Source organism: Rattus norvegicus, chromosome 1, assembly GCF_021556685.1.
Source record: "Rattus norvegicus strain SHRSP/BbbUtx chromosome 1, alternate assembly SHRSP_T2T, whole genome shotgun sequence".
Classification (NCBI taxonomy): domain Eukaryota; kingdom Metazoa; phylum Chordata; class Mammalia; order Rodentia; family Muridae; genus Rattus; species Rattus norvegicus.
The window spans coordinates 13,888,587-13,903,655 of record NC_141534.1 but is presented as its reverse complement, the minus strand read 5'-3'; the positions used below and the strand labels follow the sequence as shown (position 1 = coordinate 13,903,655).

Below are 15,069 nucleotides of genomic sequence, written 5' to 3'. Positions count from 1 at the left end.
GTAGTAGTTCGGATAAACTGAGTTGAATAAGCCATATTTTTAATGTTAAATTTACATGTTTTCTTTTCAATTTGGCTATAGAAAATATACATACATATACATAATAAAAATATTCCATACATAGACCACAATGCTATTGGATAATGTTTGTCTATACTCTGCAATTAAATAATTAAATAAATAAAATAAAAAAATTAAATAAATTAAATAAATAAATAAAGCTTGTCTTAGTATTTTCCTATGAATATTACTGTATAGTTTATTTTTAAGTGTCACTTTGCAACTTTCCATATTGATACACTGTTGCAAGCTCTCCTTGATAATAAACACTTCTGAACTATTTACTAAAACTTCATTTCTTGTCTTTCCAGGTTAAAGTCCCACATTGTTCACATTGGTTGTGACAGTATTTCTAATGAAACAGCAAACGATTGATAAAAACTGAAAGTATAGGGTTTGAATGTGAAAAATGATTTTTCGTGATTTCTTTCATCAAACTTTTCCTTTGAGCTGGGGATGGTGGTTGAAGTCCTAGCACATCAGAGGCAGAAGCAGGAGGATCTTTACAAGTTCAAAGCCAGCTGGTCTACAAAGCAAGTGTCAGACTAGCCAGGGCTCCACAGTGAGATGGTGTCTAAAATAAAACAAAAAACACAAAATATTTTTGGATTAGAACTACTTTTTCAGTAGATTAATATGAAGTTTATTATTCCATCTGTATACTCACTGTACAGTATATACAAATAGCATATTTTTAAACGAGTAAGTCATTTACTTGTTATTTATTTACATACTTTTCTGAGATAAAGAATCACATAGGCCAGATTGACCTTTCCCTGCCTTGTTCTTGAGATTGACCTTGGACTTCTAATTCTCCACTAAACTATGTTTCAATGTAACAGTTTTTACTTACTTAGCTCAAATAATCTATTTTATTTTTTCCCCTTGCTCACAGAGTATGAGGAAATTGCTCCATTATAACTGAAGTGATTCTACAGTGTAGGTGGTCTTACAGCGTGAACTTGCTTGGGGATATTGATAAGTATGGCTTTTAAAAAAAAACACTAAGTTTTTGTATTATGTATATTTCAAAAGACATAAATTATAATTTTCAGCTCCTATCTTCGAGGACAAAAACAGGCCTGGAAAGATCTTACAGTCCTTTATCAGATTTTGCAAGTTTGTCAAAAATTACAGAACAACTACCCATTCAGCTTCACATTCACGTGACAGACCTTGACACTGTAGGGCAACTAGAGGACAGCTTGGGGAGATCACGGGCCCAGCACAGCTTAGGGGACATGGTTACTCCCACATTCCCTGAAAGCAGGTCTTTGTGACCTTCCTACTATCACATTTTTAGCTTCTCACAGATTGTCCTCCCCAAAGGCCTCCACAGTCAGTCTCCACCCACCTTTCCAATGTCCCCTCCCCTCTCTTACCCTCCCCTCCCCTCTCCTCTCCTCTGCTCCCTCCCTTCCTCCTGGTTCTGCACAATGTCAACTTTTTTGCTTAATGAAAGTACATTTGGACTCTTCCAGCCTCAACCCAGATGGCTCATTCTCTACATGCCCCGCCTTAAATATCCAAAGGAGATTTGATTAGCCCAAATAATCAGTTTCACTCTGACCTCGCCTGCACCGCCAGTGCGTGAATATCGGGCGTAGGTCTGCGGGATTGAAAGAAAACACGTACACGGGTCACCGGTTTTCAGAGAGTGCCACCAAGGCTTTACTGAGATCTCCTTATATACCAGAGGCAAAAGCCGTGGAAAACAACAAGGCAGGTGAAAATCCCCAACCAGGAAAACAGGAAAAGTCTGTGTGGTGAAAAGTCCTGGGCCCAATCAGGGGCATAAACAACTTTTTAACAACAAGCTGGAAGGCTTGGTGGGGAGGAAGGGTGCCATGGAAAATCCCGACCCCAAATCAGGGGCTAAGAGCAGCTGCCAAGGGTGTAAACAACTTCTTGCTATAGCAGGCTAAAAGGCTCAGCGAGGGGGAAAGGAAACACCCCAAGGTAGGGCCCAACATCACCCCAGTTGTGGGGTAAATGCTAACCATTCTGTTTGATGAGGGTTGACAGAGACTAGGGCACAGTTTAGACGGAAGGGCGGGAGTCACTATGTTGACTAGGTTGGCCCGGAGTTTACAGAGATTCTCCTGCCTCTGCAGTGAAGGTTACCAATGACTTGGACACTCTTAATTAATTGGGGGTGGGGAGAGAAAGTTCCCTTCTGGTAACATTTGCAATTCCTACAAAAAAAATTGGGGTTTTCTTTTTGAAAACTCTGGGTAGGGCAAGTACATGTGATGGAAATAAAAAGAATTTGAATAATTTGAATTATCAATGAAATGTAGGAAACTATAGAGAAACTTTTTTTTGTTTGTTTTTATTGTGTGTGTGTGTGTTTGTTGGTTTTTTGTTTTTTGTTTTTTTTTTTTGTCTTGAGCCTCTTGCTCTTAGCGTACAGAACCTATGTGAGTCTGTTTTCCTAGGAGACCTCAGTATTTAGCAAGCCGGGGGCGTTTTCCCTCTCGTTGGATAAGATATTCTGGCAGAAGATCAGGATGCATTAGGCTGTGGGCCCTGACTGAGTAGGACAGAGAGAGGTGATGGCACTTTGTGTCTGCATTCCTAGAAGCCTGCCTCCAGCTTTGGCGTCTGCGCTGGTTTCCTCCTCCTAGGCGTGTCCCGGGAGAATGGGCGGCCCCTTTCCAGACAGCACTTAGTCTTACTTGCCCCCCACGCCTCTCCTCGTCCCCTCCCTTCTCCACTGCAGCCTTTCTCTTAGCCCGAACCACTTCCTTCTTCTGCTTGTTCCTCCCTAGGGCGCGGAAGCTGAGTGCAGGGTTCAGACCCACGCGGCGAGCAGCTCTTCAGTGAAGAAGGAAGCAATCGGAGGGGTGAGCTCGTCCTGGAAGGCACCGGGGGGGGGGGGGGGGGGAAGCTGGACCAGACGTCTGGGGAGGCTGAGTCTCGGGTGGAGGGCGAGCACCCTGCGGTGCGGAGGTGCAGCGGGAGGGGCCTTGGGCACGCGCCCCCTGTACCCCACTCGCGGGCACCCCATTCGGCCGGCACACTTCCGCACTGGGCTCACGTGACGTTTTGCCGGCCGGGGGCGGACCGGGAAAGGAGCAGCCCCAATCTTGTTTGCAGCGGTGCAACGTGTGGATTTTGCACTTGGCGTCGGCTTGGTGGGGTGGGAAAGGGCTGGCGGGGTGAGGTTACGGGGTGGGGAAGGGCTGGAGGGGGTCCCCCGGGGGAATGAAGTGGGGTCGTGACATTGCTCTCTGCAGTGCGGAGGGCAGGTGAGTGAGGGAACGCGGGACTCGCTCCGGGCTGTGCCTTCGGGTGCACTGGCTGTGGGGGACCGAGGGGAGGGTGAGTGGCGAAGACAAAGGCGTCCGGGACGAAGCCCTTGTCCCGGGCTCTGCAGCCCTATGCAGTTCAGAGGTGAGGGAGTGGTACACACAGGCCCCAGGATTTGGGGATCCATATTTGGCAAGACCCCAAACTTGTAGGCGGGATGACCAAATATGGAGTCTGTTCGAGCCAGCGAATGGGGAGAAAAGTGAGCCTTTGACCCGAGGCCAGCTGTTAGTGATAGAAGCGAGACTGGAAGATCGCCCAGCTCGCGTGTAAAGTTGGCTGCCGTTTCCTGGGGAGGCGACTCCAGAAGGCTTTATTTCCTTGGCCCATTGCCTCCAGAGTTTTAAAACACAGCTAGAGAAGGCTCCTGACAATACCTTTCCAAATGTGTATCGATGAAGCTTTCTAGCGTGCGCCAGCCACAGCCCTTCTCTTTGTGAGTCCCACTCAGACAGCCTAATTAGAGTCTGTGACAGACGTCCCGGTAACATCTGCCGCTGCCATTCTTAAGGCCCAGCCTCTCACAGACAGGCTCGTTTTCTTAGACTTCCTCAGCTTTATGACCTCTCATTGTTCTTGAGCTCTCTCCTCCCAGTCGAAGGTTTCTCTCCTGCTTTTAGACTGCCATGGGTCTTCCGAAGATTGTATAATGGGCATATTTTCTTCTCTGTCCCCCCACCCCCCCCAATAATAAATGACTAAAACCTGCCAAGTTGTGTATGCAGTAGTAAACCTATTAGTTTCCTATTCATAAGGGTCCGGACAGGGAGCTTTCTCTTGCTTTGTAAATAATCTCTCTGCCTTAGTAAGTTTTCAGTATACATTACATAAGGATACACTGTTACATTAGGTTCATTTGCAGAAACAGTGAAAGAAGGGGAAGAACGGGCAGGATGGGAACGGGACTTGTGTGGCTTTAACCCGTGTGAGCTTGTTTTGTCCGGAATAAAATAAGATGAGTAACGAAACACTTTGTAGGGTTCTTAGAACTTCATGAATTATGGTAGCCAAGTGGACCAGTGGGTAAAGGCACTTGCTTGGGAGCCTGATGACCAGATTTTGATCCCTGTGACCCACATGGGGAAACCCCTAAGTTGCGTTTGACTTTCACATTCATACCCTCCCCCAAATAAATAAATGTAAAAGGCGAAAGATTTATACGATCTGAAGAGAAACCAGAGTATTCCAAATAAATAAATCTAAGAAAGGATTTTTTTTACAAAAGAATTATGAATTAACTCAGCTAAGGAACCTGGTGTGTAATTTCTGGGATTACAGTCATAGGATCTACCACACCTAACATTTTTATGTAGGTGCTGGGGCCCAAACTCCGTGCTTGTAAAGCAAGTGTTTTACCAACTGCGCCATCTCCCCTGACCCATCAATCTGTTTTTCTGTTATATCTTCATCCTAACCAATAGAACAATACCAAACACTAAGACTAGATATATAAATCCATCATCAGGAGGCTAGCTATATTTTGTGTGTTTACTTTGAAATAACAGGCTGCTAAGCCAACTTTTTGGATCAATATCCTTTAGCATGTAAGTAATAGAAACTCACACACACACTACACGTTATAAACAGGGGAAATATCATCCGTTCGTAAAGTAAGAAGTTCAAGGGTTGGGGACAGGCTGAGTCATTTCTATGCCTAGCTTTTCTTTCCGCTGAGTTTCCCAGTTGGGCCTTCCCAAAGGGTAACCATTTCCACCAGGGTTGTAGATGCACATGTTACTAGTAGTCTAGCAAGATCGTGAGGCTGAACTTGACTGTTTCGAACCCCCAAATAAATAAATTTAAAAAAATTAAAAATAAGAGAATTACATGAATTGACCAGATTAGGATCCTGATGCCTTTAACCTGACCTGCTGCTGACTCTGGGTCACTTCTGGAGCTGAGGGCTACATGCTCTGTCCACATACATGGCTTTAGAGTAGACAGGGAAGTGCTGAACCCCAACAAACTCTGCTGGTGCCAGAGTTGGAAAACCGTTCTGGCCCCACAAGACAGCAGCTAGTCACCAGTGACACAGACAGGCGTATTCCCACCATTATTCTATATCCTCTGGGGGATATTTTAGCTTTTTTAGTATCACTTTTAAAACTGCACCTTGAAATTACATAATTACGCTCTCACCAGCACAAAGGTCCCCGGTATAGTTGGACAGCATAGCTTTTAATAATAAGTGTTAGAATTGCATTTCATTGAAGACTTAGCATTTTACTGCGATGTCTGCCCCTTCAATTATAATATTTATGCCAATCAGAGCAGGCGGTAGTGGCACTTTTCATTCTTAGCTGATCGAAAACCTGGTGTCCCAATCGATACCATTAAAGCGGGTGGTATACAGTCGTAGATGTCACTCATCCTAGAAGTTACTGGGAACAAGCAGTAATCCATCTGAATGAAGTCGGTTCTTCTAAGTCATCGCCTTAAAGACGAGAGTACCAGCGCTCCACCTCTTAGCTCGTTATTCAGCCTGCAGAGATTGTCCTGTGAAAGCAGATTGAATCTACGCCTCTGTGGCTGAGTTGCTCACATACTCTAGTCTCTGCCGGCTCCATCCCCCATCCACTTGCTGCTAGTTCTTGTTAGTTCATGAAGCAGCATTTGTTTAACCTCTCCTCTTGGTGCCAGGCACGCTAAAAAGGAGTTCTGAAGTCAGATCCCCGTGGAGAGAAACTTACCTTGTAGTGAGGAAAGCCCAGAAGTCCACCAGAATGAAATGACCCAGGCATCCAATGCTAGGGGAACACCAGTAGAGGGCTCTCCGCAGGTTAGGGAATGCTTTCCGTAGGACGGTACATCCAAGCTGGGGATGATTTATGAGACGTAGAAGGGGGGAATTGGCAATAAGTTGAGCAGGAGAAAGAAGTCGGAGAACAGTGTTGCCAGCTGTATTTGATGAGTGGAGACTCCTGGAGCTGCGGCTTAGTGTTCAAGTGTACAGCAGAGGAGACTGGAATGGAGGTCAGAATCTGGCCTACAGAAGACTTAGCAAGCCACAGCAGGACTCAGCAAGACCCGGCAGGCTCAGTTCTCATTCTGGACTCTTCTTGATGGGACCATGAATGGGCCTCACTTCAAGCTGTGCAATGCAGTCAGTTTTCATGGGCAGAATCCATAGGGGGCCATGATGCTCCTGTATGGGAGATGCGAGTTGTCAGTGCGCTGACCTGAGGGTATTCAGGTGGCCTTGGTATGCGTCTGTTTCACCTCTAGACCTCAGGAAGAGCAGGAAGCATAGTTTATCCTGGCACCTCCACCTCCTATCCTAGGTCAGGGCCTGCCTCAGCTGTGCCTTGTGCTTTCTCCTCTGTCTCCAGAATATTCCATTTGCTCTCTTACCTTTGTCCATTTCTTCTTCCTTCCCCATGATCTCCAAGGAGGGGTCTACCATCAAGGGAGGGCTCGCCACACTGCTGTTCATTGGAGACCTTTCTCTGTCTCCAGCATGGGTCATGCTATCCTTGGCGGTTTTGCTGCTCAGTGGAGTTCTATGAGAAGCTGTGCATGGAGTAATACCGCTGTGAGGGCAAGGGCCATTTTCTCCCTAGTATACAGAAGGGGCGACACAGAGGGAAGTTCCTTAAGTAGAGGGAAAAACAGATAGATCCATTAGTGCATTCGCTGTGCTTGATGCTAATAGAAAAGAGGCATGGTCAATAATAGTGACATATGCTGCTTGGATGAGCAAACGGATCCTCGGGTTGCTGTCTGCCCAGTGGAGTGCAACAAAATGGCTGTAATACAGGCTTCTTTTCTCTTTCAGTCAGCAATGAACGTGGAGCATGAGGTTAACCTCCTGGTGGAGGAAATTCATCGTCTGGGTTCCAAAAGTAAGTATTCTTAACGCAGAATATTCTTCAGAGTGTACCGCAAGGCCAGCATTCCAGAGAGGCCACGTAGGACTGAGGACAGGGACACAGTCTGCCACAGCCTGGGTAACTGCTCTTAGTCATAGGGCTGTTGGGGTATCAGGTTTTTGAGGCAGAGAAGAGTTGAAACGGTTTGTTAATTTATTTTATTTTTTTTTAGTTGGAAAAAAAAATCACATGTACCTAGCCACTTAAGTTTTATTTAGAGTCGATTCTAGATATTGTCAAGTTGACAACCAAGAGTAGTCATCACAATTATCTTCATTTTCTCTTAATTTTTTTGAGATGTTTACAATTCTAAACATAGAAGTAAAATAAATCCACTTAGATCCCTTCCTTCCTTCCTTCCTTTCTTTCTTTCTTCCTTTCTTTCTTTCTTTCTTTCTTTTTTTTTGGTGTCTTTGTCTTTAGTGTCCAAGCAGCTATTGTGAGGACAGCAGTGTGTCAAGCTGGTATGTTGGTGTCTTTCTCCTAAGTTGTACTGGGGTGGTTGTACTTACAGGGAGAAGTGTCGGTGTCTGAGGTGTGCAAGGGCGTATGAATGTGAGAACAGCGGGCATATTCGGCAGCAGCTAGAATAATGGGATTCGGAGTTTTAAAAATTATCATGTAAATGAAAACTAATGTTTCAGGGTATCTTATAAACAAACACAGCGCCCTTGTAATCTCAGTTCTTGGGAGGCGGAGGCAGGAGGATCGTGGGCTGAAGGCCAGCCTGACCTGTACTATGATAAAAAAAAAAAGTTATGCTATTACGGCTTAATTCTTCTTAGACTTGTTTATAAATTACAATTTTTTTCTTTACTATAGTAGGATAGACACCCTTTTTTTTTTTTTTGGCTCTTTTTTTCGGAGCTGGGGACCGAACCCAGGGCCTTGCGCTTCCTAGGTAAGCGCTCTACCACTGAGCTAAGTCCCCAGCCCCAATAGACACCCTTTAAAAATTCTATTAAGCTGTTTATTCCTAGTGTCTCTTGTATTTGTTTTCTTCCTTTCCTGTGTATATGCGCATGACTGTGTTTGCGAATGTAGAGACCAAGCTGAGTGGCCAGTGAGCCCCAGGATCTTCTTGTCCTCCCCTCCTCACTGTGCACCCCCCCTATTCTAATTTGGGTTCTGCTGATTGAATTCAAACCCCAATACTTGCCTGACTTGTACTTTCTCCAGTCAGCTGTCTCCTCAGACCCCTGCGTCTGTTTTCTACTCTTGCTGTAGCCAGTTCCCACAGATGTAGCAGTGGTTAAGCGAGATGTTTAATACTAGGACGAATTTCCTTTTTTTTTTTTTTTTTTTTTTTTATAGTGCAGGCGTCTGATGACGTCTTGCCAGGCTCTGATCTGGGTGCTGGCCGGCTGGTTGGCTTCAGTCCTTTCTGGAGGGCTCTGAGGAGACTATAGCTCCTGGCTTCCACTTCACTTTACATTCTGGTGCTGCCTGCATTCCTTGGCTGTGGCTCTCCGTTGTCTTCCAAAGCATATGTGGGGAGTCGTTCGCTCACACTGCATTACTCTGCCTTACTCTTACGTTCTTAAGAACTCTTAGGATTCCATGAATTGGACCCAGACAATCCAGAAGAATGCCCCATTTTAGAGCCCTTATTTAATCACATTCGAAACGTCACCTTTGCCTTGTAAGGTAAGGTCCTCACAAGTACTACAAATTAGAACACAAGTCTCTTTGGGTGTCATTATTCTTTCTGTCCCCTTGGGTAGTCCTGGGATCGAATCCATGCTAACTGGCAGTCTAGGCAGGTGCTCCGTCCCTGGGCCAGTCCCAGCCTCCTCCTCCTTGAGTCTTTTCTTGTCACTTTATTTTGACAACATAACCGAAATGTGATGGTAGAGCCATACGGAAGTTTTGTGGAGGTCACAGCCACATGAGTTTAATCATCTTGTCACTGACTGATGTTGCCAAGCCCTTGATAAGTATAAGTGACACAGGCACGTTCCTTTTCCTGAAGCATCTTATTTCTTAATTGATGAGGCAGTTATCTGGTGGGGAGGAGGGGGACTTGTTGAACTGTGAGGCGCTGGCACTCAGTTCAATAGATTACTGATAACTTTATTATTGATAATAGATTATTGATAAGTTGGGTTCACTTATTTGGTTAAGCCTTGAGTCAAGTGGGACTTGACAACAAAGTGTAGACAGGTTCGTTGAGGAAGGGACACCACGTAAGGTGCACTTGGAATGGGAACTAATCGGTGTTTGCACAGGACACTGAGGAGACACAAGTGCATGTAGTTTATTAGCATTTAAGTCCCTGGTCTCATAAAGTCTTTGTAACTGCACTTTTCTCTCCCCCCTTTATTACACCCACTCGATGCAAGCCTGGGGAGTCTCATTTTCACTAGGACCACTCCTTACTGTGTCTCTCCTACATCCCTAGGGTCTCCCTAGTCCAGCTGGAATTACTATGTTGTTTGGATTGTTTAGAGCCGATTTCCAAAAATTTATAGACTGTTCTGTTGCCGTAAAAATTAAAAAGGATTGTTTTTCTATTAGTTCCTGTGAGCCGGATCCTCTCACTCCAGCTGCTACTCTACCACATAGTCCACAAGCCACCTTCTCTGTGCAGTCCCCTAGGTGGTAGTTACCACGCCTGGCACGCACACACGCACACACACACACACACACACACACGTTCTTCGGGCCCTTTCACATTCTCATTCCTCATAGGTAACAGAACCAGATCCGAACGCTCCAACTGCCACTCAGCTATTTTTTTCACACACTGTCCTCTTTAGCCCGGGAAAGCAAAGTTCCAGAAACTTGTAATTTAGCAATTAGATTTACTTGTTAAATTCCCAATCCACAATACATCCACACAACAAATTCACTGCCAATTAATAAAGATTTAAACCGCCCACCTAGACAAGACAGAATCAACCCAGTCCGCCTGGATCTGGATTATCCTGCGTTAGTTTACATCTTGATTCTCTCTTGCCCCTCCTCCTCCTCCTCTCTCCTTCCTAGACTCCCCCACCCCACCTCCACCCCGCCTACCCTTCCTTCTCATCCAATGATAGGCTTCTCCTTGTCCTGGACCTGACTTGCTGCATAATGACATCATCCTACCCTGTTCCTATTCATGCAACCTGCTGTTCATTGGCCTGGTTCAGCTGGCTTTAACATTCTAACCTTTCTAACCTTTGCACCACCACCACCACCACCTCCTCCTCCTCCCCCCCCCCCCCTCCTCCTCTTCCTCTTCCTCTTCCTCTTCTTCCTCTTCCTCCTCTTCCTCTTCCTCCTCCTCCTCTTCCTCCTCCTCTTCCTCTTCTTCTTCTTCTTCTTTATTAAATTGAGTATTTCTTATTTACATTTCAAATGTTATTCCCTTTCCCGGTTTCCAGGCCAACATCCCCTAACCCCTCCCCCTCCCCTTCTACATGGGTGTTCCCCTCCCCAACCTTTGCACTTCTTGAAGGTGTCTGTGCTCTACCCCGGGGCGAGCTGAAGTTCCACTTCAAAATGAACAGCTTTACAAATGAGAAGACAAGATGATTATACCATCCATATGCATGGGAATACTTAAAAATTCACAGCTTCACCAGGACACCCTGACTTTATTGTTGGCAAAAGATGGCTTACCGAAATCATACGGAACTGTCATCTTTTGACATGTTACTGTTAATTATTTAGGTTGAGCCTGGAGTGATTTGGACTAATCTGCCTATGATATACGAGCTCCGGCTGGAAATTGATGAAGGAAAATTTTATCTATTTCTTTTAAAGTCTTAATCTTTAAATTCTCATTTTTCACACAGCTAGTGAAGATGAAATGGAGAATATGATTTCTTGGAGATCTAAAGCTTTTCATCCAGCAAGGTCTCTTGAATACCTGCTTTGGGCTCAAATACAGAGATATAGAATCAAAAAGGAGATTCTGTTTCAGTGCTTAGGGTCTTCTCGAGGCTAGACCTCGAGATGGACATCCTGGAGGTGTAGTGGGAATAGGTTAAGTTACCTGGGTGAGAAACACCAAAGGCTTCCGCTGAGCAACACATGGTCACTGGAGATGCACGGACACAATCACAGTGACACAAGGGAGGGTGCAGGCCCCTGGACCTTTGTCAGACTGAAGGATGGGAGGGAAGAATAACTTTGGGATTATACCCCCATTTCTGCTTTTGGCACCTCTAAAGAATAGAAAAGTGTATTACACATTGGGGTTTACTATTCAGGGAACTTTTAAACGGCTTTACTGATGTCTCTGAATCCTGGTGAGAAGCCCATCCCGCTCACTCTCGCCTTCATTTGCTGGGTGGTCCGCACTTGAAGGCTGATCTGAGGGCGCCTCGCACCCCTACCTCTGTGCACCCCTCAGCGCTTGGGTAAACAGCAGAGCTGCTTCTCTCTGCCCTATTTTTTTTAACACATATTTTAATAAACTGACACCCAAAATAATTTCTGATTATCCCCCCAGGAACTAAGATTCAGTGGTCATAATAGAAGAATTTGACTTATTTAAAGACCCTCAGTGCAACCCTGGACACCTTGAGTACATCCAGAACATGTTCTTTCCGTTCTGTCTATTGCCTTTATCAACCTGACAACTAATAAATTTATTTTTGTCTATTTTTCAAAAGACTTTGTTTTTTAACATTTTTTTATTTTAAAATAAGATTGTATGGGTGTTTTGCCAGCATAGATCTCTGTGCACCTCATGCATGCCTGCAGCCCGTGGAAGTCAGGAGAGGCCATCAGACCTCCTACAAGTGGAGTTACCAATAGCTGTAAGTTACCATGTAGGTGCTAGGAATAGAACCCCAAGCCCTCTGTAAAAACAGCCAATGTTCTTCACGTCTGAGCTATCTCTCCAGTCCCACCTAACAATTTTGAAAGTCAAAGTTGAAAAATTTATCTACAGCCTTAGTAGTACAGCATGTTTACTTTGTGTTTTGGTTTTTTTAAACTTTGAGGCTGGGTCTCGCAGTGTAGCCCTGGGTGGCTTAAAATTTTCTATGTGATGTCACAGAGATCTGCTTGCTTCTGCCTCTCGAATGCTGGGATAGAAGACACATACCGTCATGACTGACCACATTCACATTTTATCAGTGCTGCTTTCTGTCCTTTTGAGGTTTTGTCTAGAAAGCACACTATGTTTATTTTGCTCCTTCAGGGTAGGAAGGGGTCCGGTGTTAAATTCTAATCTTGGTTACCCCTGGCTAGGTGTTTCCAGAAGGTGTTCCAAGTTTGCCGTCCGTGGAGGCAAGACATTTACTAATCCTGCGTCTCTCAAATTAGATGCCGATGGGAAACTGAGTGTGAAGTTTGGGGTCCTCTTCCAAGACGACAGATGTGCCAATCTCTTTGAAGCGTTGGTGGGAACTCTGAAAGCCGCAAAACGAAGGAAGATTGTTACGTACGCAGGAGAGCTGCTTTTGCAAGGTGTTCATGATGATGTTGACATTGTATTGCTGCAAGATTAATGTGGTTTGCAGATCTGGGGGTATCTGGTAAACTGGAATAATTAAGTTAAAGGACAAACATGAAGTTCCTTATGTATTTTTATAGACCTTTGTAAACAAAAGGGGACTTGTTGAGAAGTCCTGTTTTTATACCTTGGAGCAAAACATTACAATGTAAAAATAAACAAAACCTGTTATTTTTTTTTTTCTTAAGAAGGTAATCGGGAGACGTAGGCAATAAAATGTTTTCAGAGGTGCGAAAAAGCTTTTGTTTTCTTAAACCATTCTTAGTCTCTGCCACACTTGACACTCCGTCAAAGTGAGAAGCGAACTAAAGACCAACTGCGGTGGAAAATATTATGTTTATGTAATAAAAAAAAATCATGTAACTGCATTTCCTGAAGTCTGTGTTTTGTCATTCAAGTATGAATGTGCCTCTTAACAAATGAGTTCTTGTACTAAAATTAGGTCACTGTAGTGACCTTAATTTAGAAAAAAATCTTAACCCCACAAAATTAAACAAATAAGAACGGACCGTATTATTGCAATGGATGCAAACTTAGCCCCGAGTTGGGGGGATAAGGCGAGAAGTCAATCTTTTCACCGTTCAGTTAGACTGAAACAGTATGTGGCCATCTGTGTTCGCACATGGCAGCCACGGTACACAAATGAAGATGGTGGAGACCGTCGAGCAGGGTGAAATCAGTGAAGGCCGCAGTATCCAACGGGTGCATTGAGAAGTGATAGAAGCTGATCAGCAGGAGGGGGATGGAACAATAAAGTGGGTGAGTAAATCAAAAGCTATGAGGTTGGACAGGAAGGACGAGTTACAGAGATGATTCAGCATAGATAGCCTCGTTGGGAACTCAGAAACCAGAAGGGTAGGAACCAACCAGGACTGGAGCCAGAAACAAAGCATAGCAGTGCGTACCTGCGGATCTCATCAACTGAGGTTGAGCTGGAGGGACCAGGGATTTGGGGCCAGCCTGCGGTCCGTAGGGAGATTCTGTCTAAAGAAGACAAAAGGTTGGGACATGGACTTCTCATGATGAATGTTGATGTTTTTGTGATAGTGAGAGCAAGTGCCTTGCACAAGTATTTAAGTTCATAGTGGGCCAAGAGTTGGCGTGATTGGCAGAAGGCATAGGTAAATATTAAAATTACCTACAAACCCTCGGTAGCCGGCAGCGTAGGGCCACGTAGGGCCACATGGCGTTAGCAGGGGATTTTCATCTCAGCAAAGCGTCTCACCTGCTAAGCTCCCAATCTCTATCCCATGCTACCGAGCCGGGCAGCAACCTCTCCATCTGTCTAGTTCCCAAGGCGGGTTGCTGCCAGGCCAGTTTCAAACAGGTCTCCTGCAACCGCCCCCTGTGGTCACTGTCACAACCCACACCAGACCAACTGAATCAAAAGTCCAGAAGCGTGTGACTTAACAATCAGATTTATCTAAGTAATTTATCTCAGTAAATTTATGTTCCAGAAAACATCCACACAATGAACTCAGAGCCAACTCAGATGATATAAACCTCCTAGATAAGATAAATTGACCTATAGAAATCCATCCCTTAAGAAATATTCATAACTACCTAAGGCCATTTAAGGCCGTAGGGATCTGGGTCATCCTTCTCTGCCTCGGTCTTGGTTTTTCTCTCCTTATTTTCTCCCCTTACCAAAACTCTGTCCCCGCCTTATTTTTTACTGTCCAATCATGGTGCCCCATCCCCTGCCAGCCCTCATCCGCATAACAACAACAAGCCACAAATGCCTTCTAAGCATTCTTTTAAGAAAAATTTAAAGTCATTTCCTGCTGTGACGGGACCATGACTCAGACTTGTCAGGGCTACTGCTTTAAGAAAGTTGGCTAACTAGTTTTCTTATTTACTCTGGTACTCATAATGCAGTTTTCTATACTTCCCTTTAGGTTCCAGGCGGCCATTGTTTTTAAAAACAAAATCGCAAACATTTGATTTACCAATGAAGAGTCCAGAGCCAGATGCTGGGGTCAAAACCTGCTAGATCAGAGAGGCGGAGAAATCACCCGGCTGAACTTCCTACTCCACCAACCGACTAGAAGAGAACAGCTCCTTTCTCCCTGCTGTCAAAGAACCTCCTTTTTCTTTCTTGGGTTTTCTTATGGTCATTCCCACTCAAGTGGTTGCTGGAACCATCTCGTTATTTAGCTACAGGACTTGATTTAGCTCTTCTTTACAGAAAGCTTTTGGGTTAAAGGTGTGTGCTAGGGCTGAGGCATACCGCAATAAGGCTTTTCCAGTTCACAATCATGAGGTTCAAAATGTGATCAAGTATCCTGTAACAGTGACTCACTCTCTCTCTCTCTCTCTCTCTCTCTCTCTCTCTCTCTCTCTCTTGTTTTTCTTTTTGAGATAAGGTTTTTCTGT

General features: G+C 44.7%; 1 protein-coding gene across 1 annotated transcript; it reads left to right on the top strand.

The window, feature by feature from the left end:
* The first annotated feature begins 2,851 nt into the window (after nt 1-2,851).
* Nucleotides 2,852-13,061, top strand: Abracl (ABRA C-terminal like). The gene is given in 3 exon segments (NM_001099647.1): nt 2,852-2,906; nt 7,148-7,214; nt 12,504-13,061. Coding segments are annotated over 2 exon segments (246 nt in total). The 5' UTR covers nt 2,852-2,906; nt 7,148-7,153; the 3' UTR covers nt 12,689-13,061.
* Nucleotides 13,062-15,069: the final 2,008 nt, after the last annotated feature.